Source organism: Camelina sativa, chromosome 13, assembly GCF_000633955.1.
Source record: "Camelina sativa cultivar DH55 chromosome 13, Cs, whole genome shotgun sequence".
NCBI classification, from domain to species: Eukaryota; Viridiplantae; Streptophyta; class Magnoliopsida; order Brassicales; family Brassicaceae; genus Camelina; species Camelina sativa.
In genome coordinates, this window is record NC_025697.1 from 19,133,958 (window position 1) to 19,160,423 (window position 26,466).

Here is a 26,466-nt window from a genome sequence, read left to right on the forward strand (position 1 = left end):
TTTTTTTTTTTTTTTTTTTTTGTCTTTACATGTGGATCTGTGATCCGCCGCCATTATTACATTCACGATCTCTCGTTCGATGATCCTTCTCCTTTATAATTTTGTTATTCTTATGCAAATTTTGGTAGATCTGGATTTGAGTTTTCAATTTGTAAAGTTGTGTTGCTGTTTTTAGTGGAATTGGTTTCGTTATTTTTTGTGGAAGAAGGATGATTCTTTGAGATATAGCTCGAATTGGAGAGAAATTGAGAATGGCGTATGCGTTGGATGTGTGCAATCTCGTATTAACTTATTAGTTGAGCTTAGGTTGGTGAATCAGAACTCGTTATATCTGTATCAGTGCAATTGTTAGAGGATCAGTGAACTGCCGTTTTGATCTAGGAGTTGTTTTTGCAAAGGAAGAGGCTAGACTATGCTATTGAGTATTAACTTTAGTACGACTGACATTGGTTGTGCTCAAAGTTACTGTTCAGTAGGATACATATGTTAATGATATCAAGAAGGAAGGGTGATTTTCTATTTTGGCTTCAGTTTTGTTAACTTTTCTTGTATACTTTATGTTTCCTAGGATAAGAGAAAAGATGCAGTTAAGAAGGTTATTGCAGCAATGACTGTTGGAAAGGATGTTTCATCACTTTTTACTGATGTAGTCAATTGCATGCAAACGGAAAATTTGGAGTTGAAGAAGCTTGTTTACTTGTATCTCATTAATTATGCGAAAAGCCAGCCAGATCTTGCTATTCTGGCAGTTAATACTTTTGTAAAGGTAACACTCAAACACCTGGCATATTGTATTCCCATTAATCCGAATCAAACATAGTGCCATTCCTTTGCTCTTTTCTGACCCTGGGGGAATAAGAGAGAATGGAAAGGAACTGATCAAGTGATCATTAACTTAATTGTTAATTTGTATTCTGCAGGATTCACAGGATCCAAATCCGTTGATCCGCGCTTTGGCTGTGCGGACAATGGGCTGCATTCGTGTTGATAAGATCACAGAATATCTATGTGATCCTCTTCAAAAGTGCCTAAAGGTTGAGTTTTAAATCTTACCGCTTCTTTGGGATTTGATACCAACATCTTAATTATTGCCCTTAAGAATCTGTTTCATCTTAACTAGTCAGTATTTACTCTATCCTGTGCATAATGTTTTCTTTAGGATGATGATCCATATGTCCGGAAGACGGCCGCTATTTGCGTTGCTAAGCTTTTTGACATAAATGCTGAATTGGTTGAGGATAGGGGTTTCCTTGACGCCTTGAAGGATTTGATATCAGATAACAATCCGATGGTTGTTGCCAATGCTGTAGCAGCCCTTGCAGAGATTCAAGAGAATAGTACTAGCCCCGTATTTGAGATCAATAGTACAACCCTTACGAAGCTCCTTACCGCTCTAAATGAATGCACTGAGTAAGTCCTCTCCTTATCGCCATTTCTATTGTTTCACTGCATTCTGTTTAGTATTGAATATTTATGGCCAGTCGTCGAAAGCTTTCCTAGTCTAAGAACATAAAAGGTATTGACCTAAGATTAGAGGTTAGTGAAACGGTGATGGATTATGAAATTGCTAGCTAGATGTGGTATGGCCTCAGTTGTTTATGCTTTGTCTTCATGTCCATTATCAGACAGCAGTTTGGGAATTACTTTTTCGTTATTGAAGGTTTTATCTGTAGATAAATGACCCACTATTTTGAATTTTGGGGAAATGAGTGTTGGATAAGCTTTTGTCACCTCCACTATTAGTACTCACTATGATCATCGCAGGTGGGGTCAAGTTTTTATTTTAGATGCTTTATCGAGGTATAAAGCAGCTGATCCCCGCGAAGCTGAAAATATTGTTGAGAGAGTCACGCCAAGGCTGCAACATGCCAACTGCGCTGTTGTGCTTTCAGCTGTTAAGGTGAGCAACTTTCATTTGATTGTTTTTCCTCTACTGCTTTGGTAGCTCGTCAAACTTGTTTGTAAACCATCAGCTATACCTTTGCATATTTTGTAATGTGCTCCCACTTTCTGTTCTGTTTTTGGTAATTGCCTTACAGATGATCCTTCAACAAATGGAACTTATTACTAGTACAGACGTTATTCGTAATCTTTGCAAGAAGATGGCTCCACCCCTTGTTACATTGCTTTCTGCAGAACCTGAGATACAATATGTTGCACTTCGTAACATTAATCTTATTGTCCAGAAACGACCCACTATCCTTGCCCATGAAATTAAGGTAGTTTGACCTGTGCTTCGTTGATTCTCAGACGACGCAACTGTTGTATCCTTGCATTTATTACTTATGTTGCAAATTATCTTTCTTTTTTTTTTTCTTTTAGGTTTTCTTCTGTAAGTACAACGACCCAATTTATGTTAAGATGGAGAAGTTAGAGATTATGATAAAACTTGCCTCTGACAGAAACATAGACCAGGTATCGTCACTGAACTTTACCATCTTCTGTATGTCTCTATTATTGTTGGTGCATATCATTATGATTTTTGGAAAATGATACTACAGGTTCTTCTGGAGTTCAAAGAGTATGCCACAGAAGTAGACGTTGATTTCGTTAGAAAGGCTGTTCGTGCAATAGGCCGATGTGCTATTAAACTAGAGAGAGCAGCTGAACGGTGCATCAGTGTTTTGCTTGAGTTGATCAAGATCAAAGTAAACTATGTTGTTCAGGAGGCCATTATTGTCATCAAAGATATCTTCAGAAGATATCCAAACACGTAAGTTGACATTTCTTAATCACTGTCGTAATGGCATCTTGAAGTCTTCTTTAAATATTAAATATTTTTGATGCGATTTCAAATTCCATACAGGTATGAGTCCATTATTGCAACACTCTGTGAGAGTTTAGACACTTTGGATGAACCAGAAGCTAAGGTAATGACCTTTCTTGTTTTCTTGGTTCATTAAATTGAAATACTATCTTAATTTTGACCATATATCACTGATTTGTACATCTATTTCAAAATTGCAACTTGAAGGCATCTATGATATGGATTATTGGTGAATATGCTGAAAGAATTGACAATGCCGATGAGCTTCTTGAAAGTTTCCTTGAGAGTTTTCCTGAAGAACCAGCACAGGTCCAGCTGCAGCTTCTCACTGCTACTGTTAAGCTATTTCTAAAGAAGCCAACTGACGGCCCTCAACAGATGATTCAGGTTCGGCCTTTCCCTTGCTCACACTGTTTTATGATCGAATGATGTGCATGTATGTGATGACAGGCATTACGTTATGTTTGATGTTTTTAGGTTGTCTTAAATAACGCTACTGTGGAGACGGATAATCCTGATCTCAGAGATCGTGCATACATATACTGGCGCCTTCTATCTACTGATCCTGAGGTGTGTGTCATCTTGATAGTTTATAGCTTTTTAGTACTCAGCTAGTCCAGAAGTAATATATTCAGAATTGTTTATTCAAGCAACAATACCTGTGATATATATATGGCTGATCTCGTTATTTCTCTCCACTAGGCGGCCAAGGATGTTGTTTTAGCTGAAANCGATGAGCTTCTTGAAAGTTTCCTTGAGAGTTTTCCTGAAGAACCAGCACAGGTCCAGCTGCAGCTTCTCACTGCTACTGTTAAGCTATTTCTAAAGAAGCCAACTGAAGGCCCTCAACAGATGATTCAGGTTCGGCCTTTCCCTTGCTCACACTGTTTTATGATCGAATGATGTGCATGTATGTGATGACAGGCATTACGTTATGTTTGATGTTTTTAGGTTGTCTTAAATAACGCTACTGTGGAGACGGATAATCCTGATCTCAGAGATCGTGCATACATATACTGGCGCCTTCTATCTACTGATCCTGAGGTGTGTGTCATCTTGATAGTTTATAGCTTTTTAGTACTCAGCTAGTCCAGAAGTAATATATTCAGAATTGTTTATTCAAGCAACAATACCTGTGATATATATATGGCTGATCTCGTTATTTCTCTCCACTAGGCGGCCAAGGATGTTGTTTTAGCTGAAAAACCTGTGATTACTGATGACTCAAATCAACTAGACCCATCACTTCTTGATGAGCTGCTTACAAATATTTCGACCTTGTCGTCTGTGTACCATAAACCCCCAGAAGCTTTTGTTACCCGCTTGAAAACCACAGTTCAGAAAACAGAAGACGAAGACTTTGCGGAAGGAAGCGAAGCAGGATACTCATCTAGTAATCCGGTTGATAGTGCAGCTTCCCCGCCTGCCACCACAGGTAATATCCCACAGTCTGCCGGAAGACAACCAGCTCCTGCACCAGCGGTCCCAGCTCCTGTGCCCGATTTGCTAGGTGATCTGATGGGATTGGATAATGCCGCTATTGTCCCAGTTGATGAACCCATTACCCCATCTGGGTGAGTCATGTCTTGAATAATGAAACTTTCTAATCGTAGGGATTAGTTTATTACATTAGATCAATTTCGGTTGCCTATTTCATACTGAAGCTCATCGAATCTTATGAACTCGATCACAGTCCTCCTTTGCCAGTTGTCGTGCCAGCTTCAAGTGGTCAAGGTCTGCAGATAAGCGCTCAATTATCCCGAAGAGATGGACAAGTATTCTACAGTATGCTCTTCGAGAACAACTCGCAGTCGGTACTTGATGGTTTCATGATTCAGTTCAACAAGAACACATTCGGCCTCGCAGCTGCTGGACCTCTTCAGGTACTCTATCTGAATCTACTTTTCTGTCTGAAACTTAGGTACGAATCTTTAGAACTGATATCCGTGTTTGTACTGTTTCAGATTCCGCCAATGCAACCCGGAACATCTTCCAGGACAATGCTACCTATGGTCTTGTTCCAAAACATGTCTGCTGGGCCTCCAAGCTCTCTATTACAAGTCGCTGTTAAAAACAATCAGCAGCCTGTTTGGTACTTCACTGATAAGATTATACTTCATGTTCTTTTCGGTGAAGACGGTAGAATGGAACGTGGAACCTTCCTTGAGGTAACATAGCTTTGTACCAAACATCCATAAAATTTGGACTATTCGCATCTGTTCGGGTTTAGAAAAATAGTGGCAACTGTAAAACCAATTCTGTCAAGGAGATAGGTTTGTATAGTTTGGGCTTTATTGGATATATCTGCAATTTTTAAACCAATATACGTTTTGGTTTGTCTTTTCACAGACATGGAGGTCATTACTGGACTCGAATGAAGTCCAGAAAGAATTCCCCGGGATCACCATCGCTAGCATCGAATCAACTATTGATTTGCTTACAGCATTCAACATGTTCTTCATAGCAAAGCGCAAGAATGGGAACCAAGACGTGATCTACTTATCAGCAAAGGATCCACGAGATGTACCGTTTTTGATCGAGCTCACTGCAATGGTGGGCCAACCAGGTCTCAAATGCGCAGTGAAGACTCCCACTCCCGAGATCGCACCTCTCTTCTTCGAAGCTGTCGAGCTTCTCTTCAGGGCTTGATGATAATTCATTGTTGTCAAATGCTTTAAACCCAAACCTAAAAGGTTCCAGATTAAACCCAAACCCAAAAGGTTCCAGATTCTTTGTTTTTTTTTTTTGGTCATCTCCAACCCGTTTTTACAGAGTTTAGTGTACGTAATAGATCCTATGTTTGTGTTACTTCCGGTTGGACCCATTTAGTTTTGGTATTTGTAATGCTCACTCTTTTCTTCTAATTCTTGTATTAAAACCACTTTTTATTTACCAAACACCATCAAAGAACCAAATCACCATGGATGATCATCCTACCTTGGACCCTTGATGATGCTATTGGTGGACAACGCCAAAACTTTCAAACATTTCTTCTTAATTAGTACAGTTGGGGCTAGACCAAAGACGGGTTTCACAACGGATGCTACAACGATCTTGTATATTTAAAGGATTATAGTTTAAATGCAAATTCCTACTGTTTAGTTTCGGATTGTGAAAAATAAAAATAATTGTAGTTTCTTTCAAGAAATGCTAGCCACACACAATGAAAATAAAATTTCTTATAAACAATATGTGTATACTTGAGTTACAGTGAAAGAGCACCACAAGCAGAAACCTCCTCCAAGCAAATGGTCTCATCCTCCTCTAGGTATATTGAAGTTGCAATGTGAAGCTTCTTGGATGGGTAGCTTAGGACAGAACGATATAGATTCTACATGATGAGGTGGGTACAATGAAATAACTTGGTGTTAAAGAGAACCCCTAAAATAATAGACTTAACAGTCTATAAAAGAGATTCTTCGTTACTTGCCTTAAAATTACCCACAACATACTTATCTCTACATCTACAGCAAACAAGAGAGCACCGAGTTAAATTGTCATTGCCGCCGCTAATTAGGCATCTGATCTTTGATAAGAATAACATGAACTATCTTCGACAAACAAGCCTCTAATGATGATGCAACTTTTATTCATTTCTTGTTTATCTAATTATATTTGGTGTGAATGTGTGATGATTTTGATTCCTTTCTTGTGATATTTCTCCTGATTTTAACTAAGGTTTTGGTTCCACCACAACATACAGTTCGATCAATCTATTTTGTTAGTATTCTGTGGACTCTTCAATAATTATATGTACGTACGCTGTTATAGCTTATAAGTAACTTTTTATTTGATGTGCCTGTAAAATGATTTTTAAACAAATTATATAATGCATAAACGGTTAGAAATAGGTGATTAATATGTTTTAAACAAAGTTCTTGTTTCTTCTAAGTTCTAATAGGTGGTTTATTTACATATTTATTTAAGGAAAACGTAGAGTAGACTGTAGACAACTAACATGTACAGTACATATCATAGCTAACAGACTACACAAGACTAACAAACACGTAAGATAAAGAAGGCAGTTTAGAATTCATACAGCACTGGTTTAGTAAAAATGAAACTTTTTTCCATGTACTATTATTATGGGCCCTAGTCTCTTTGTTTTTATCAACGGCTAGTGCCTTTTAAAATTGTTTTCCTCCTGATAGTTTTAGTCAGTCTAGCTATGTCCAATTACTTAGTTATTAATTATTAAAGGATATAATTGTTATGGGTTGACTACAAAGTTCTATATAACAAAAGAATAGCTTTAAGATCTCAGATTCAACTTTTCCTTCTTTCTTCTTGTATGTACTATACGACCATGGAATCTGAGGGACTGTCACTACCGTTGATCCACCAGCACCTTATGATGCCTTGGAATGATCTGCGGGAAGGTGATTGTTGTGGACGCTTGGAATCTACCAGTGATGGGTACTACTGCAAAAGCTGTGATTTCTTTGTTCATAGGAAATGTGGCGAGTCCCCTGAATATATTGACCACCCATCTCACTCTGTTCACACTCTTCAGCTTCAAAGTAAACCCGACAATTTCTGTGATTTATGTCACAAGACAATCACGAATTTACACTATCGTTCTGAGATCTGTGACTTTGATGTAACGTTGATCTATTCTGTGCCAAGTACCCACCACCTGAAGTCATTGACGTTTCCCAGACGCATCACCACAAGCTTATTGTTTTTAGCAAGAAAGATTAAGAACAAAAGATGTTTAAGAATAACTCTCTTATTAGCTCAAAGAAAAATAACTCAAAAACTTTAAGTTCTCTAACAATATCTCCAACTTAATCTCTCAAAGCTCTCAACTCATAAGTTATGCTACATCTTAGCATCTCCTTATATAGAACTTCCTAAGTATATTTTCCTAATCCTAAATGGAAAACTTCTTATTCTTAGCTTTTTATTATATTTAGATTTCTCCTAAATATAATCTCCAATTTCCATTTCTCTTTGCTTGGCTTGATCTCCAAGCTTACTTCAAGCTTACTCCAACATTCTCCCTTCTAAGCTCGAAGTCTTGCTCACTCAAATTTTTCACACCAATGAGATCTCTCATCTCCTTGAACTTAGTTCTTCCTAGATCCTTAGTTAATATATCCGCCTTTTGTTCTTCCCCGGGAACATGCTCTAATTCGACTTGCCCTTTCTCAACACACTCTCGAACAAAATGGTACCTTGTGTGTATATGTTTGCTCCGTCCGTGAAATACCGGGTTCTTATTAAGAGCAATAGCAGATTGGTTGTCTATCCGGACTAGCACCTTCTTACATGGTAGCTCAGTGATTTCATTTAGAAGTTCTTAGAGCCAAATCGCCTGCCTCGCAGCCTCCGTTGCAGCCATGAAATCTGCTTCACACGAAGATAATGCCACTGTGTCCTGTTTCTGCAAGCACCAAGCGATCAAGCTCCCATTGAGACAAAACACATGTCCTATTGTACTTATACCATCATCAGCGTCTACATTGTGACTACTGTCACTATAACCAACAAGCTTCATGCTCATTGAGTCTGACTTCTTGAAGACCAAACCAATTGTAGTAGTTCCTTTCAGGTACCTTAGGCATTGTTTCATAACCGCTCCGTGTGACTGTTTGGGAGACTGCATATAACGACTTAACACACCAACATAATATGATAAGTCAGGACGTGTGTGCAACAGGTAACGAAGTGATCCTATGATTCTCCTGTAACTCGTCCCATCAATATCCGATTCGTTTGTCGCCTTTGACAGTTTTGTGCCTTCCTCCATTGGTGTATGTGTCGAGTTACAATTTTTCATTCCAGCTTCCTCCAAGATCTTTAAGGCATATCGTTCTTAATTCAGAGTTATTCCTTCCTGCGTTTGACACACTTCAATCCCTAGATAGTAAGTCAATTTCCCCAGATCACTGATTTCGAATTTTGACGCTATCTCCTTCTTGAAGTTCTCTATGACCTTTAAACTTGTTCCTGAAACAAATATATCATCAACATAAACTGCAACAAGAAGAACTTCATGATTCATCCTTCTTTGATAAACAGATGGTTCTTTTGAACATTTTCTGAACTGCAATTCCTAAATAACTTGATTGAGCTTTTCATTCCATGCTCTTGGAGCTTGTCTCAGGCCATATAATGCTTTTCGGAGTTTGTAAACTTTGTCTTCGCTCCCTTCTACTATAAAACCTTCTGGTTGTGAGACATACACCGTCTCCTTTAGCTCGCTATTAAGAAACGCCGTTTTGACAGCAAGATGATGTATTTCCCATCCTCTAGATGCAACAAGACTAATGAGGATACGAATTGTCTCAATTCGTGCAACAGGGCAAACACATCCTCAAAATCGATTCCATACCTCTGCACATAACCCTTTGCGACCAGTCTCGCCTTATACTTATTTATTGTGCCATCCGAATTTCTTTTCAGCTTGAAAACCCACTTCAATCCAATAGGCTTTTCTCCATGTGGAAGTTCAACAAGATCCCAAGTCCGATTCTTCATGATTGATTGTATCTTGTCTTCACACGCTTGCAGCCAATTTTTTAAATCTTTTGCCTCATTAAAGTCTCTAGGCTCTTTGTTCAAACACATTAGTAACCTTTCTCCTTCTTCTTCAGCAAGCAATACATAATCATTGAGATATTTACGCTTCGTGATCACTCTCCTAGATCTTCTCAACACATACTGTCCTCGTTCTCCACCATCCTCTACTTCCTCACTTTTCACTTCATCATCACTACTCACTTCTGAATCCGATTCTTCAAGTTCTTGTTCTGCAACATCATTGTTCTCTGTTTCAGTCTCGGACTCCGCAGTTTCAGAATTTTCACTGTTGGTTATGTGAGCGACACCAGTAGCATTCAGATCAAATCCTCTCAATCCATGATTTCCAAATTCGCCAAGCTGAATTTTGAAACTTCCAGCTTTACTTTATTCTTGACTACCTTGATTCTAGTTCCATCCTCTTGATTCATCGAAGACCACATCACGACTCACCACTACTTTATTCGTTTGAGGATCAAATAGTCGATAAGCTTTCGTTCTCGGCTCTGTTCCTAGGTGTACCAATCTACGTGATCTATCATCTAGCTTTGTTAGGTGTGGTGTCTCCACTCTTGCGTATGCAATGCAGCCAAAGATACGTAGATGGTTGACATTCGGTTTCTTGGCTCGTAAAGCCTCATATGGAGTTCTTTCCTTGACTGCTCTTGTAGCTACCCTATTTAGCAAGTATGTCGAGTGTCTGATTGCCTCTCCCCACGGTCTATTTGGAACGCTCATGTGCTTCATAATGCTCCTGGTCATCTCCAATAACGTCATGTTTCTTCTTTCAATAACACCATTCTGTTGTGGTGTATACGGAGCTGTGAGATGTCGCTTAATTCCTGATAGAGCACAGAAAGAATCAAACTCATGCGACACAAATTCTCCTCTTCTGTCCGTCCTGAATGTCGTTAATCTCCCTCCTGATTCTTGTTCTACTACAACTTTGAATTTCTTGAATTTTTCAAATGCATCACTCTTCTCTTTCAATAGTATTGTCCACATGTACCTCGAGTAATCGTCTATGAGAACAAAGATGTATCTATTCCCAGCCATTGTACTTGGTGTGATGGGACCACATAAGTCACCATGAACGAGTTCAAGTGCTTTTGTTGCTCGATACAAGGAGGCTTTAGGGAACATTCTTCTCGTTTGCTTGCCTAAGAGACAAGACCCGCATATTTCTTTTTCAAACTTTATAAGAGGTGTTCCAACAACAAGCTCCCTTTCCACCATTGACTTCAGTGTCTCATGATTTATGTGTCCTAGGCGTGCGTGCCACCTACTAGAATCACTCATCGTTGTTAAACTCAAGCATAATGTGTCATTTATCTTCATGCACACCTTGTATAGACGGTTCCTTGATCTAGAGGCCTTGACAAGTAGTCTTCTGTTACGATCATACATTATTAAGTGATATCCTTTCATTCTAACATCACAACCTGCTTCAGTGGCTTGTCCCAGACTTATAATATTACTCTTCAAGCCAGGAATATAGTATACCTCAGTCATTGTTCTTGCTTCACTGTTCATATCAACAAGCTCGATAGATCCCTTTCCTTTGATGTCTATGCGAGAATCATCACCAAGTCTTACTTTTCCGGTGATAGTATTGTCAATAGAGGAGAAATACCTGCGATTTCCAGTCATGTGATTGCTAGCCCCATTATCGAGATACCAAGTATTGTCTTCGTCATTACTTGTTTTAAATTTCCTTGGCACCACCTTTTCTTCGTTTAAGAATACTACCTCGTGTATCATGAGCTCGTCTGCTTCTTCCGTATCTTTGTTGTTGTTCTCTTGTGTTTCTTGCAACTTGAGCAAGCGATTAGGACACTTCGAGGCATAGTGTCCAAATTTGTAACATCGGAAACAAGAGATTTACGACAGGTCTCTTGTTCCATTGAATCTTCCACGGCCTCTTCCTCTGAACCTTCCTCCACGACCTATGCCTCGGTATCCTCCATTAAAATCGTGATTTTCTGGTGGCACTTGAGGCTTCGAATTTGAATACAACAACTTGCTTTGATCTTCTTGTGTATCTTGTTATTCGGTGATGCGTTCTTCGTATGTTTTTAAACGTCCCACAATGTCTTCAAAACTTGTTTTGTTGAGATCTAACACTTGTTCAAGCGATGCCACAATGTGGATATACTTTTTCCGAGGAAGACTTTTAAGAAATTTCTTAACAAGCTTGGATTCTTCAATGTCTTCTCCTAGAGAAGCTGACTTTGATGAGATCTCTGATAGCTTCCCAACAAAGTCATCAATGGTCTCTGTATCCTTCATCTTCAATCGGTCGAATTCGGCCATTAACGTCTGTAGCCTAGCTTCTTTCACTGATCTGCTCCGACATGTCTAGTCTTAATAGCTTCCCAGACTTTCTTTGCATTATCTAAATCACCAACTTGAAGGATAAGAGATTCAGGAATCGATTGAAACAACAAAGCCATAGCCATGTCATTGAGATCAGCATCATCATCTTCTGTTCCTATGACATCCCACTCCTTATTTACTCTAAGAAGAATCCTCATCCACATAGCCCAAACAGTGTAGTTGCTAGAGGTCAACATAGGGCACTTGATTGACGAAGGTCCACCTCCTTCTTTCTTCAAATTTTCGATAGCCTCAATATCTTCATTCTTTGCCATCGTTTCTTCTGGCTCTGATACCAAATATTGTTTTTAGCAAGAAAGATTAAGAACAAAAGATGTTTAAGAATAACTCTCTTATTAGCTCAAAGAAAAATAACTCAAAAACTTTAAACTCTCTAACAATCTCTCCAACTTAATCTCTCAAAGCTCTCAACTCATAAGTTATGCTACATCTTAGCATCTCCTTATATAGAACTTCCTAAGTAGATTTTCCTAATCCTAAATGGAAAACTTCTTATTCTTAGCTTCTTATTATATTTAGATATCTCCTAAATATAATCTCCAATTTCCATTTCTCTTTGTTTGGCTTGATCTCCAAGCTTACTTCAAGCTTACTCCAACAAAGCTCACCCTTTTCAAGGAGCAGACCGAGTTCGACTGTGATGCTAAATGTGGTAAGATTGGTTATGAGTTTCCTTACAAATGCCATGAATCTGATTTGGCTTTCCATTTGGATTGCGTATTGAATCTGTCGAAGGCAAAACACCCGTCAGAGTTAAACCACACTTACCACAACTTGCACCCTCTTAAGTTCCACACAAGTCAACCACCGAACTATTCTGATGGAAAATGTCGTCTTAGCGGAAGACAAATTAAAGATAGGTTCTTTTATCATTGTTCTGCTTGTAACTTCAGCTTGGATATGCATTGTGTTTTGAACCCACCGCTACAATCTGTTCTTGATTTGAAAGCTCATGCTCACAAACTCATCTTCCATCCAATACTTGATTCTTTTACATGTAATGCTTGCGGGTTGAGTGGAGATCGAAGCCTCAATGCGATTTCATGATACATCAAGAGTGTCTTTCTCTTCCAAGCCTCATAAACATCAATCGGCATGACCACCGTGTTTCTCGCACTTCTGTTCTTGGTGTTGTCAATTCTGTTTGTGGAGTTTGTCGCAAGAAAGTGGACTGGACTTTTGGCGGGTATTCTTGTTTGCGGTGTCTTGGCTATGTCGTTCATTCCAAATGTGCTACCAGAACGGACGTGTGGAACGGGAAAGAACTCGAAGGAGTTCCTGAAGAGAGAGAAGATATAGAGCCATATGTGGTAATAGATGACAACACAATACAACATTTCAGCCACAAAGAGCATTACCTAAGATTCCACGTTAATGGTCTTCTTTGGGAAAAAAACAAGCGGTGCAACGCTTGTACGCTTCCAGTTTGTCTTCAATCCTTCTATGGTTGTATCGATTGTGATTTCATTCTTCACCAAAAGTGCGCTGAATCTCCTAGAAGGAAATGGCATGTGTTACACAATGACCGACTTACATTAGTTACAACCATCGCTGATTACTTTCAGTGTGAAGCTTGTCGTAGAATTTCCAATGGTTTCATGTACCAGTGTGGGGATAAGGAGTTAGATGTACTGTGTGGTTCAGTTTTGGAGGCTTTTCTACATCCAAGCCATCCCCATTATCCACTATATTACATTCCGGAAGTAGCGGAAACAAAACAATGTGATGGTTGCAACAAATGGGCACCTTATGTGCTTACGTGCATCGAAAGTGGCTGTGAAATTGTCATATGTTTCGATTGTGCTACGTTACCACAAGTGGTAAAGCATAAAGTAGACGATCATCCTCTCTCATTATGCTATGGAGAAGATGCAAGTGGCAAATACTGGTGTGATATTTGTGAGGAAAGGATGAATCCAAAGATGTGGTTCTATACGTGTAAATATCACCAAGCTAGTTTGCATACAAAATGTGTGATGGGAGACTTTGAATGGCTCATGCCAAGAAGCATACTAAAGTTGTTCACCAGACCATTTGAGGTGGTGCTCAATACATCCATTTTGTAGGGTGTGTAAGTCACGTTGCATGTATAATATCATCTTGAAAATGCTTGGAACTATAGATCTATACATTTGCTCTTTCGAGTGTGCATCATATGCAGAATATTTTTGAAGATGTGCGTCAACAAGCAAGGTCATAATAGATCGTTAAAACTCAAACATGAAAAAGGTTTGTAAACATAGAATTCAGTTATTTTTCAATAATTTTGTTTTATGGTAAACTTCACTGTGAATTGCTTTCCTTTATGTATTACTTGAAATTTTAATTGTAAAACCAATTCTGTGAGAGATAGGTTTGTATAGTTTGGGCTTTTATTTGGATATATCTGCGATTTTTAAAAGAGTATATGTTTTGGTTTGTCTTTTCACATACATGACTGGACTCAAATAAAGTCCAGAAAGAATTCCCCGGGATCACCATCGCTAGCATCGAATCAACTATTGATTTGCTTACAACATTCAACATGTTCTTCATAGCAAAGCGCAAGAATGGGAACCATGACGTGATCTACTTATCAGCAAAGGATCCACGAGATGTACCGTTTTTGATCGCACCTCTCTTCTTCGAAGCTGTCGAGCTTCTCTTCAGGGCTTCATGATTCATTGTTGTCAAATGGTTTAAACCCAAACCTAAAAGGTTCCAGATTTTATTTTTTTTAATCATTATTTCCTGCCTTTTTACTGAGTTTAGTGTATGTAATAAATCCTATTCCTATGCTTGTGTTACTTCTGGTTGGGCTCTTTTAGTTTTGGTATTTGTAATGCTCACTTTTTTCTTCTAATTCTTGTATTGAAACCACTTTTCCTTTTTTACCAATCACCATGGATGATCTTGCTACATTTCGACCCTTGATAATATGCTATTTGGTGCTCAACGCCAAAACTTTCAAACATTTCTATGAATGTTGATGTGAAGGATAAATTATTCAGTAGAGAGTTACAAGTATATATACACCTACGGTTCCTTCTATGGTTCTATACAGACATTGATTACATTATATGCTTTACATAAATAGAAGATTGATAAGATTAATGAGAATATGTGATTGATCAAATCATTGATATGATTGATCCTTATTACGCCCCCTCAAGATGGAGGGGTTGTGCGTAACTCCAATCTTGGAAGACAAGGATGTAAACGCAGCACGAGACAGTGGTTTGGTTAGGGCATCAGCCAATTGATCCTTAGTTGAGACATGAACCACTCGGAGGGCACCAGACTATACTTGATCACGAATAAAATGATAATTCAAGGCAATGTGTTTCATTCGGGAGTGGAACACCGGATTTACACACAAGTAAGTCGCACCCACATTGTCACAATAGATCGTCAGAGACGTAGGTAGTATAACACCCAGTTCTTGTAGAAGAGAACAGATCCATCGAACCTCCGAAGATGTGTTGGCGACGGCCCTATATTCTGCCTCGGTAGAAAATCGAGCTACACCCCGCTGTTTCTTGGAAGACCATGAAACCGGATTGTGACCAAGGTACACAACATAAGCATTTGTCGAGGCATAGTCATCACAGACACCAGCCCAATCAGCATCAGAATACACATGAAGAGAAAGAGGATTATGTCATTTGAGAAAGATCCAATGAGTAGACGTCTCACGCAAGTATTTGAGAAGACGTTTAACCGCTTGCCAATGTGCGGTGGTTGGAGAATGCATAAAGAGATATAGTCGATTGACAGCAAAGGAGATATCAGCTCGTGTAAACGCAAGATACTGAAGACTACCAACAACACTCCTGTACTCAGTTGGATCAGACAAGCAGATACCTGAATGAAGAGACAGTTTCGGGTTTGTGGCCATCGGTGTTGCAATCGGTTTCGATCGGAGCATGTGTGTACGGTCCAATAAGTCCAGGATATACTTGCGTTGGTTAAGATGGAGGCCTGAAGCAACCTTAGTGACTTCAATGCAAAGGAAATAAGACAAGTCTTCATGCTCCTTTACAGATAACCTTGTGGCCAAAGCAAAGAGAGTTTGAAGCAGCAGTCCTGGACTATTCCCTGTGACAATAATATCATCGACATACACTAACATGTAGATAATTTCTCTACCTTGACGTAAGATGAAAAGAGATGTATCAGCCACAGAATTAACAAAACCAACTTGAAGAAGATAGCCTCGTAATTCATGGTACCACGCCCTGGGGGCTTGTTTTAGACCATAAATCGCCTTGCGGAGCTTACATACATGGTTCGGTCGATCCTTATCAATAAAGCCAGGGGGTTGAGTCATATATACCTCGTCGGTCAACGTTCTTTGTTGAAAAGAATTGTTAACATCAAGTTGATGAATGGGCCAATTGCAATCAACCGCTACACCAAGAACAACTCGAATGGTCATAGATTTTACAACAGGACTAAAGGTGTCAGCATAATCAAGACCGGGTTTCTGATTGTACCCCTTAGCGACAAAACGCACCTTATACCGACTAACTGAGCCATCACTGTTGTACTTATGTGTATACACCCAACAACACCCAACAATCGTTATCGGAGAAGTTGGCGGAGGAACTAAGTCCCATGTATGATTCTGAATCTGGGCATTGATCTCATCAGTAGAAGCATGCCGCCATCGCTCATCTTTTAGAGCCTGTAATGCAGTCCGTGGTTCAGGATCAAGGTCAGGTCTAGCGCGAGCATGGAGAGAATATTTTTTGTTTGGCTTGGTTATCCCTTTCTTCAAACGTGTGGACATGGGATGATGATTTTGAGGAGATAGATGGGGTATCGGATTGACCGGAGGAGGAGGAGAGGACGGTTGTGGTATCGGTGAAGCCGAGGTAACAGAGGCAGTGGATGATGGAGACGGCAAACGCTGTGTCGAGCCCGAAGAAGACAATGATGTGTTGTCGGGATCAATTGGGGAAGGAGTTGGGCTATTGTTTTTTGGAGATGTATGTGTTTGGGCCGAGTTTGTGTGTTGTGGAGATGTAAGTGTTTGGGCTGAGGTTGTGTATAGTGGAGATGTATGTGTTTGGGCCGAGGATTTGTTTTGGGCTTGGTCAGAGGTGGAATTTAAGTGGGTCGATATTTGCGGTGATGGATGCTGGATCGGGGATGAAGATCCATTTAGTGTAGGAGAAGTGGGCTCAGAGGAAGAGGGAGAAGAAGTCGCAGATGGAGATAAAGAGGAAGAGGAACATACCGGAGGTGAAGTCGTCGGAACCGGAGGAGGAGAGGGCGGTTGATGATCGGACGGAGATGGTGACGTGGGAGGGTGAAGGACCACACGGGGGTGAAACAATTGTATGAGTGGCGACGAGACCGGAGAGGTATCAACGGAGACAATTGACGGTAGTGGAGTGGCAAAGGGAAATTCTGATTCAAGAAACTGAACATGACGCGACGTATATATCCGACCAGTGATGTTGTCGAGGCAATAACATGCACTTTGAGTCTGAGAATAGCCAAGGAACACACACCTTTTGGACCGAGATTCAAGCTTATTACCGGCATATGGACGTAACCAGGGAAAGCAAGCACAACCAAAGGTCCGAAGCTTCATATAATCTGGTTGAACATGAAAAAGCTTCTAATAAGGCGACTCATTTGCTAATACTGGTGTTGGAAGGAGATTAATGAGATAAACGGCGGAGGAGAAGGCATACGACCAATAATTCTTGGGCATGGAGGCATGAGACAACAACGTTAAACCTGTTTCCACAATGTGTCTATGTTTGCGTTCGGAGATCCCATTATGTTCTAGAGTATGTGGCGGTGTAGTGAGATGGTAAATTCCATGAGACAACATGAATCCTCTTAGAGCGATATACTCGCCACCATTATCAGAAAATAGTGTTTGAAATTTTGTAGAGAAATGGTTTTCAACGAGAGCTTTGAAAGAGACAAAAACATAGTGAACATCGGATTTATTTTTAAGTGGATAAAACCATGTGTACCGAGTAAAATGGTCAACAAAAATCACATAGTATTTGAAGTCATCTATGGATATAATAGGAGATGTCTAGACATCAGAGAAAAGATATTGAAGTGGTTTGGTGGAAACAATGGAGGAGGAAGCAAAGGGCAATTTATTCGTTTTATTGAGAAGACAATCCGAACATGAAACGGAATCAACCGAAGAAGATAAAGGTAAAGAAAAGTTGGAAATAACAATTTTTAAAGTAGACGAGGATGGTGACCAAGACGAGCATGCCATACAGGAAGCGTTGTTCTTGGACTCGGACTGAGCTGCCGATGCAGCATAATGTGTGCCCTGAAAGTGACAGTGACTCCAAACATGCCGAAGTGGTTCTGGTAAAACGAGGCCAACGGATCAGACAAAGGGGAGATGGAAAGTTACACTTTCAGCAAACATTTTCTAGTGGTCTTGCGTTTAAGGAACCTGTGCTAGATTATGCTCTTAAAACAGGAAACAATATTAAACAATCTAGGTGGGATCAGACAAGGCTTGAATACAAATGTGGTATGGATGATTGCAATTGGAGAATATATTGCTCACTAAGCACCAAAAAGAATATATGGCATGTCACAGTGTTTAAAACTCACCATAATTGCAGTAGAAACAGAAAGTGTTTGATGTTGACTGATCCGGTAATTGCGCGTTTGTTTGTGGACAAGATAAGACATGATCCAGAGAATATGATGCCTATGAAGATTCAAGAGATGATTAAAGATCAATGGAAGCTAACTGCTACACGAAATCAATGTCAAGAAGCTAGAAAAAAATCATTCAGGTGGCTACAAAAAGAATATGAAGATCAGTTTTCACATATTCGAGGTTATTGCAAAGAGATCACTGATTCAAATCCAGATTCTATAGTAGAAGTTGAAACTGTTCACGGGCCAGATGATAAAGCGTTATTTGATCGGTTTTATGTGTTTTCACATTCTGTTTAGATCTAAGACAAATTAGACAGAAAATGTTTAGATCTAAGAAACGTGGGGATATAACTTGAAATTCAAATTAGGTGGGGATATACATTGTCAAAGTTTTGTTGTGTGGCTAGAAACAGAAGCTAAAGTTTCATCGGGCTAAAGCAAGAATTGGAACTTTGTAGGGGCTACAACTCGACTACCCAATTATATTTAGACAGAAAACCATTTAGGACCAAAAGAAATATATAAACTTATCAAAGTACCAATTTATCGAGTATTAATTTATAGATGTTATATTGTAATGTATTCAAAAAGTTTAACAAGAAATATTTTCTACAACATTTCTGCACTTTTATAAAGTTTTGATCTTATGATATTTTTGAAACGGAAAACGGATCTCCGATCTTGTAACCTCAAAACTTTTTCTCAAAACGACGATTTATTTATTTTCATGAAATACAAAATATTAATTCCGAATAATCTGTGTTTTTTTTTGTTTGCATTGATGGATATTTAAAGTGAGTTGTAAAGGGTGATTTCATTTTAATGTTTCAAAGCATTTTGTTGAGAAATAGTGGTCTAATTCAAAGTGTCATTTAAAAGGTAACCAATATTTAGCTTAAATTTGTTCCTAGGAGACTAATTCTTTCAACCCAAATCTTATATATTGACCCAATATAACCAAAAAAAGGATTTAAAATATATACATATTTATTATTTCCAATCTATACAAAGTAAAAAATCTTGTCAAATTTATGAAATAGTTGAATACCAGGTTGTGAAACCCTACATTGAGATATCATTTTCTCAATCACCTCCACCCCTCAACCTCTATATAAACATAAACCTAGACAATGTTTTTTTATCATCATATTCTCAGATTTAGCTTTCAATTTTATCTTATAACCCAATCTTTATATTAACCTCAGATTTGTTACAAATCAAAATAAAAAAAAAAAAAGAGGAGAGAGAGAGAGAGATAAAACAGACAACAAAAAGGGTTCTCTTTGGTTAAGTGCTTGCATGTCTTTTCCAATTGATCTCTTTTGTCAGTAATTTTTGTTTTTGTCACTTCTGTAACAACAATGGCGGAGTTAAACCCATAAAAGGAGGATTCTTTCAAAAACATATCCTCTTGGCTTCTTCAGCAAATCCCCAGGTAAAACCTTAAAATCCCAAAATTCAATTGAAACACTTCGAATCAAAAAGAATAATAATAATAATAATCAGAAATCAAGAATCATTTTTTTTTTTTTTTTTAAATCCAACCTTTAGGCTAAATCCATGTTTATGTTGTACCATTTCTTGAAATTATCTTCAGAATGGTTAATTGATTGATCTGTTTGTATGTGTTTTGGCTGTAGGTTCAGTAAATTGTAGGAGAAACCTTTTCTTAATTAGAGTATGAAAGATGGGAAATTGAGTTTAAGGGTGTAAATGGCAGGATGTTCAGGTTCCAATTATAGTTCAGGTCCATACATTGATGTTAAGGTTGAGTATTTGAATGAATGTGAGGACAGGTTAAGGAGATTGTTTGGTCAAACTCTTTGGTTTTTTCTTGACGAAGAGACTAATGGAAAGCCTCTGCCTGTTACTCTAGGTAATGGTGAAAAAGTTGATTTGTTTAAGCTGTTTGTGTTTGTCTGTGAGAGAGATGGGTTTGATTCTGTGTCTAGGAATGGGTTGTGGGACGTAGTGGCTGAGAAACTAGGCTTGGATAGTTCAGTGTATCCATCTTTGATATTGGTTTACTCAAAGTATTTGATCGGGTTGGAGACATGGGTGGTGGAGAATTCGAGGAAAGTGAAGTTGGCTGATCCGGTTGTTAGAAAGATAGGTTCTTATGTGGGTTTGTTACATGAGCTAGGGTTTGGATTGAAGAGTTGGTTGGAAAAAGGAAAGTGTCAGAAACGTAACAAAGCTGTGGCATTAGGTTGTAAGGATATTGAAGAGTCCCACCATAGGAAGAAACTTAGACATCATAATAATAATGGAGTAGGAACGTCTTCTCTTGTTGTTAGTGATCCGTCTGTTGTATGTTTTGAGGAGCAAGTAGATATACCGAAAATGCTGAAGTGGCTGACTTCAGTTGCAAGATCTCCTCATGATCCGTCTAACTGGAAGGAGTTTACTGGCAAGGAGTATTACAACCAAGTCATTAAAGCCAAAAACGCTTTGCTTGTTCAGAGAAACAATGCTGCAATCAGATATAACTATTCTCCACTAATGGTACTTTCTTTACTTTTAACTCTTTTCTTGCCTTTAAAAGTCAATGATTCAGTTAGTATGCTTTTGTTTTCTATATGTGAGATGGCTTTAACTCCATTGATTGATAAAAACCGTTTGCAGGGTAACCAAACTGTGCATCCGTCTATGTATGATGATGAACGACCGTCGTTAGGGAAGTTAAGATACAGCACAAGGAATCCAAAGGTATCAAAACACCATTCTAGTGGCAGAGAGGTTATTGCAGGAACATCTAGAGCCACAGGCTTACAAGTGCCAAAGCAACCCCAGTTCCCGAGAAGGAATGTTGGTGTAGGACCTCGTTACCAAGCCGTAGTGGACGAGTGGACAGAAACGGGTTTGGAGAGCGATACTAAATGGTTAGGAACTCGTTTATGGCCGCCGTTAGAAAACAATGAAGCTGTAGATGGTTTGATTGGAAAAGGAAGGGAAATGTCTTGCAGCTGTGACACCCTCATCTCTAACTCCGTGGAGTGCATTAGATTCCACATTGCCGAGAAGAGAGTGGAGCTAAAACGTGATATCGGCGATGTCTTTTTCCATTGGAGATTCCATCGAATGGGAGAAGAAGTGTCTCTAAGATGGACAGAACGAGAAGAGAACAAGTTTAAGGTGAAGATGATCTCGAATCCTCAGTCTTTCTGGCAAAAAGCAGCAAAGTTTTTCCCTAAGAAGAAGAGAGAGGAACTCGTGGATTACTACTTCAATGTGTTCTTGATCAACCGCAGAAGATATCAGAACCGTGTGACTCCAAGGCAGATAGACAGTGATGACGATAGTGAATCTTTTGGTTCTGTTGGTCCCAGTTTTGGTCGTAGTGCTGTTACCTCACCTGGTTCAGATATTATGATCTGTTCTCAGAATAGTCAGTCTGAAGTCATTGACTGAAGAAGAAACAGAAGATTGTAACAAAAAAAAAAAAAGAAAAAAAAAATGGTTTTTATGTTTTCTATGAGCTTTTATAACTCATAACCTTCTTCTGAAGATAGAAGTATAGGAGTTTGTAGATTTTTTTTTCCCTTTTTTTTTTCTTCTTTTTGTGACTTTATAAATTTATTAATAAAACTAGCAAAAGGTGTAACTTTTGTAATTAGATCGGTTCAAAGTTTTTATCAACAAGTTAATAATTTTTGGTACAATTTTTTAGTTCTTATTAAGCTTGTTAGAATCTTCTTTATAAATTGCTAGTTCGGTAGTTCCTAAGAGTCACATACATCCGATGACCAAAGAAAATAGAGAGTCAAATACATTCTAGTTTAATTTTTATTGCAGTTTCCAATATATTCTCCTTCATATTAAATTATTTGTTGCACGAAACTTTGTCTCTTTTCTTTTTCTTTTTTTTTCTTAAAAAGAATTTGTACAGATACATTCTTTAAGTTTAAGAGCCAGACTCAGATTATTTAATAAAAACTGCATTAAAACACAATGTATATATATACCAAATCATATATGAAAAAAACCAAATCATTATTCTATTCCAAAAGTGTAATGAGTCAATTGAATTAACCCAAGTCATTAAATATGCATTAACCAACATAGAAACCATAAACATGAGAACCCCATAAATATGCATGTTTATCGTCAAATCCTAATCGAAGTGATTGTAATATGAAGTATATGGAGATGAAGAAGCTTTTCAAAGTTTTGGTCTTCTTGTTCGGTTACTTGACGTGTTCAATGGCAATGATACCGTATCGTGGTTGTGACGTTATTGGAGTAGATTTGGGAGATGGAATGGAAAAGAACGAGAAGAGACTGAACAAGGAGTTTTTTTGGTCGGGTCGTAAGTTAGTTTCTGGTCCGAGTCGTAGTGCTTGCGGCCACTAATTGTCGAGAAAGTAAGATTTTTACTAATGGATGTTGTATTAATCTCTACTTTATGTCTCTGTCATTTATTAATCTCTACTTTATGTTAACACAAATAGTCACACACTAAAACTTATGAACAATATCACTGAAATTTAATGAACAATTTTGCTAGTAATTTAAGTATGAACACTAGCAAATATTTTTCTGTTCAACGACATTTTTGTAGTTAGAATGAAAAAGAGAGATAAATATGGTTAAAAATAAATGGGAAGAGAGAAAACTAAATACCAAATAAAGAAGGGTATAGATTTCATTTCTTGTTTTATTTTCTTCCACAAAATAATAATGATTTTCACTTTCTCTCCATTGAATTTTTTAAACGCTCAAAACTATAAAAATACGCAAATCTTCTCTCTTCTTTCTCAGCATTTTCTTTCTCTCTCACTCTAATTCTATGTTGCTTATTGAAATTTTCTACAAACCCTGATAAACCAATTTTCTGATTTGAATTGTCTGAGATGGCGTCATTGAATAAAAAAGAAATGTCCCATAAACATGAAAGTTGCAGAAAATTTATTAAACATCTACTTGCTGAGATGCATTCAATGTTGTTGTTCGTTCATTTGGTTTTACTTCTAAGGGAAATTTAGATATGAATCTTCATTTTTTCTAATAGGGTTTCTCTCGTGTTCAGCCTAATTCTCTTCTTTTTTAAAATCATATTTTATTCCATTAATTTTTGTATTTCAAAGCTTACAAATTTCTGTAATACTATATTTTGTATTTCTCTCTTAAAATGTCACTTTCTCGTCCATCAAATATATGTCAATTATATATAATAACAATTGATAGTGATGAGTAAGAGTAAATTTAAAAGATTTGTTTCCTTTTATTTATTCAGTTATTACTATTTGAAAAATATATATTAATAGTTCATGTAGATAAAGAAAGAGTAAAATAGGAAAAAAAATTGTTATAAGACTGCGAGTGTAAATTATACAAATATATTAACTTTTTGGGTATTGTAAATTGCACATGTTTATTAATTTGCATATGTAAATCGTATTAAATTGCATATGTATTAATTTTTGAAAAAATATTAAGAGTCCAATGTACAGTGACAATTCAACGCCAGATTAAAAGCATAACTTCTTCTCCTGACCACTACTCACTATCGTATCCATCAACACCGTCGTTTTTCACTTTCAACACTAACTCTTTCCAAAACACAAAATCACTCCATCACAAATACCATCTTTGATCATGTGAATTCAGTGGATTCAATTCAATCTAATTTATTTTGGATGAAGAAATCTAAACTCTAAGAGATATTTTCTAGTGAACCCAAGGGCTTTAATCACTAATCGAATCTTGGATATTAATCGAAGAAAATGAAAGAAATTTGTCGATTCAATCAAAGAATATGATGTAATCTTAACCAATTAACACATACCCAAAATAAAAGCTTATAATTCTTTGTAATCGTTGATCAATTGAAATCTTATTTTTCTTCTAAAACCTTCAAATCAGAGATTACAATGAGAGAGAAAAAATAGACTCGCCAAGGGGAAGTTGCGAAACCTTCCTTGACTAGACCTCGGTGCACCGGCAAAGCGAGAAGTAGTCACGGCGGTCAGGGGTTGCCAAGTGTTCTTCAAGTTACACCGGAGATCTAAGAATCGTAAAAAATTTAGTTGTCAGCGAAAGAAAGAAAGATAATTGCTTATGTGAGAGGGGTGGTTTTGTATTTTTGATCAACTAAAAAGCACTATCTCTATAAGTATGGACTATAATTCCTTAATCTATAAGAAACTGAAGAAAAAAGCCTATTTCTGTAATTAATCCAGTTTTATAATGAAATGTTAGAAAAGAAAGTTTCAAAGGACAAACAAAACTCATGGAGGATGTTGTCAAAGAAAAATACACGAAATAAAATATTTACTAACAACTTTGTAACGTAATCAAATGGCCCGTATAGCTCAGTGGTAGAGCGTCAGTCTTGTAAACTGAAGGTCCGTAGTTCGATCCTGCGTGTGGGCACTTTTTAATTTTTCAATTACTTCTTATTCACGTGAGTAGCAGTTTTCAAGTCAAAAAGAGCTTTTCTTTTTTATAAATAAAACTCTGTTCACAGAGCATTGGACTCATATTCTGATCGAAACCTCTTGTTCATGATTAACTGATGACGCCTATTAAGCTATACTACCGTCCAGTATACACCAGGCAATCAGTTTCTAAAAATATTTTAGACTCATGAAATTGATCATCACAATCCATTACTACTCTTAAACATTCATCAAACTGATTTATACACTGAAGATTTGACTTAAGAAAAATGGGAGGGGCTGCGCCAACGCAAGCCGCCGCGACAACATATAATGACGCAGGCTCTCCCGCTTTAGGGAGTCCTTAAGCTAAAGCACCCTTCCAAAGTGCAATGGAAGACACTAGCCTAGGCCACAGTTCTTCTTGATCGACTGTTGACCCTGTCAAGGTAAGTATCTTTCGACCTCTAACCTTCCTCTTCTTCTATACCTTCTATTGAATGCGATTCCAGATACTGCAAGTAACTCACAAAATTGGACCACAGCAGAAATATTGTAAAGGCTTACTAAACTTGATTACAATCCAATTTCAAACTAAACTTACACAAAATTTCGTTTTTATTTTGTAAAAATATATACAGGGCTGAGGTTGATAATGAGAAATCAACTTTTTATTCATAGGATTTTTGTTATTAAAAATTAACAAAGCTTTATAGTCCCATATATAAACGAGACCCTAAGGCATCTATGATTCTTCTTCACCAGTTAAGCTCAAGCTAAATTCCCATAACTTCTTGGCCAAATCTTTATCTTTACCCTGAGAGTTAGGGTTGGATATGTTGTTATCCATCAAGTATTCTCCACTCACTCCCTTTACTTGCGGATGTAGTGCTGCATAGCATGTAGTTGCCGCTCCCTGCAATAACCGTATAAGAAAAAAACTCATATACAAACATGTATGTATGTGTGTGAGCTGAGGAAAGAATGATCATATGCTTGAGCATGATCACGACCTTGGATATTAATTGGATAAAACAAAACCTGACCTGTGGAATACTCTTCAGAACATACTTTCCCACGGCATTACCAATTGCTGCATCAAACAAGAGACGAAAAAAATCATTGACATTACTGGTTGATTCTTTGATGCATCTACTGTTAGATCATAAAAATTCATTGATAAGCTTAAGAAATAGTTCACTTTATATTAGTCATACAGGAACAAACATCACATAGAATATGAGTCAAAGAGAAGGCTGAAACTATATTCTTACAAGAAGACGAACTTTTTAAGATTGTTGTCTATGATGAGAAAAAGAATTCAGAAATGAAGTATGATGAGAAAAAGAATTTTACTATTTATGAAGCTGTGGTAGCGCAAAAGATTGGTCATAATGGATCCGGGATGAAGTGAATTGGCAGTGATGTTCACACCTTGTTCCTGTTTTAAGCATAACCAAAAAAAGATCAACAAATCTTCTTTCCTTTAGCTTTCTCTTTGGCATTTTGAATTGATATAATAATATTAACAAAATGACCTGCAAAATACTATTTTACCTTGAACTGCCAAGCGAGCTCACTAGCGTGCAATATGTTACAGAGCTTTGACTGACCATATGCTTGCAAAGTATTGTAACTATAGAGAAACGATGAGAGCAATATGGGTATGTTACTAGTTTACTACAAATTGAAAATCGAAAAGTAGTGAACAATACTATCACATAACAATCACCTTGCTTCGTCGTTTATTTTATCAAA

General features: G+C 37.7%; 4 protein-coding genes, 1 non-coding gene and 1 pseudogene across 7 annotated transcripts in view; 5 read left to right on the plus strand and 1 right to left on the minus strand.

Annotated features, from left to right (window-relative positions):
- Positions 1 to 5,698, plus strand: part of LOC104737136 (beta-adaptin-like protein B) — a 6,210-nt gene extending 512 nt beyond the window's left edge. The window contains exons 2-16 of one of the 2 annotated variants that reach the window (XM_010457242.2): positions 569 to 766; positions 921 to 1,034; positions 1,160 to 1,410; positions 1,765 to 1,900; positions 2,040 to 2,219; positions 2,323 to 2,415; positions 2,502 to 2,713; positions 2,807 to 2,870; positions 2,975 to 3,042; positions 3,517 to 3,628; positions 3,719 to 3,811; positions 3,944 to 4,341; positions 4,461 to 4,650; positions 4,732 to 4,935; positions 5,117 to 5,698. In XM_010457242.2, coding sequence (XP_010455544.1) covers positions 569 to 766; positions 921 to 1,034; positions 1,160 to 1,410; positions 1,765 to 1,900; positions 2,040 to 2,219; positions 2,323 to 2,415; positions 2,502 to 2,713; positions 2,807 to 2,870; positions 2,975 to 3,042; positions 3,517 to 3,628; positions 3,719 to 3,811; positions 3,944 to 4,341; positions 4,461 to 4,650; positions 4,732 to 4,935; positions 5,117 to 5,416 — 2,613 coding nt within the window. In that variant the 3' untranslated portion in view covers positions 5,417 to 5,698. Of the gene's footprint in view, positions 1 to 568; positions 767 to 920; positions 1,035 to 1,159; positions 1,411 to 1,764; positions 1,901 to 2,039; positions 2,220 to 2,322; positions 2,416 to 2,501; positions 2,714 to 2,806; positions 2,871 to 2,974; positions 3,155 to 3,244; positions 3,338 to 3,516; positions 3,629 to 3,718; positions 3,812 to 3,943; positions 4,342 to 4,460; positions 4,651 to 4,731; positions 4,936 to 5,116 lie in introns of both variants that reach the window. The other variant, XM_010457243.2, reaches the window with a different exon arrangement.
- On the plus strand, positions 7,074 to 13,861 carry LOC109128379 (annotated as a pseudogene).
- On the plus strand, positions 19,475 to 21,941 carry LOC104737138 (AT-rich interactive domain-containing protein 2-like). The gene is made up of 3 exons (XM_010457244.2): positions 19,475 to 19,763; positions 19,969 to 20,833; positions 20,954 to 21,941. The coding sequence occupies exons 2-3, from the start codon at positions 20,042 to 20,044 to the stop codon at positions 21,737 to 21,739; spliced, it is 1,578 nt and encodes a 525-aa protein (XP_010455546.1). The 5' UTR covers positions 19,475 to 19,763; positions 19,969 to 20,041; the 3' UTR covers positions 21,740 to 21,941.
- LOC109128464 lies at positions 22,370 to 22,681 on the plus strand. The gene has a single exon (XM_019234824.1). The coding sequence runs from the start codon at positions 22,463 to 22,465 to the stop codon at positions 22,679 to 22,681; it is 219 nt and encodes a 72-aa protein (XP_019090369.1). The 5' UTR covers positions 22,370 to 22,462.
- On the plus strand, positions 24,632 to 24,703 carry TRNAT-UGU. The gene has a single exon. It is a non-coding gene; the product is annotated as a tRNA-Thr (tRNA).
- The window catches only part of LOC104737140 (short-chain dehydrogenase TIC 32, chloroplastic-like), a 4,499-nt gene continuing 3,290 nt past the window's right edge, over positions 25,258 to 26,466 (minus strand). Inside the window, exons 7-8 of one of the 2 annotated variants that reach the window (XM_010457246.2) lie at positions 25,755 to 25,801; positions 25,258 to 25,624 (exon numbers count right to left, since the gene is read on the minus strand). In XM_010457246.2, coding sequence (XP_010455548.1) covers positions 25,454 to 25,624; positions 25,755 to 25,801 — 218 coding nt within the window. In that variant the 3' untranslated portion in view covers positions 25,258 to 25,453. The remainder of the gene's footprint in view (positions 25,625 to 25,754; positions 25,802 to 26,466) is intronic. The other variant, XM_019234670.1, reaches the window with a different exon arrangement.

Bases quoted from the DNA above. Each gene is read 5' to 3' on its own strand.
- LOC109128464 (XM_019234824.1), top strand. From the start codon at position 22,463: ATGAAGTATATGGAGATGAAGAAGCTTTTCAAAGTTTTGGTCTTCTTG.
- LOC104737138 (XM_010457244.2), top strand. From the start codon at position 20,042: ATGGCAGGATGTTCAGGTTCCAATTATAGTTCAGGTCCATACATTGAT. The intron at 20,834-20,953 runs GTACTTTCTTTA...AACCGTTTGCAG, and splicing joins ATAACTATTCTCCACTAATG to GGTAACCAAACTGTGCATCC.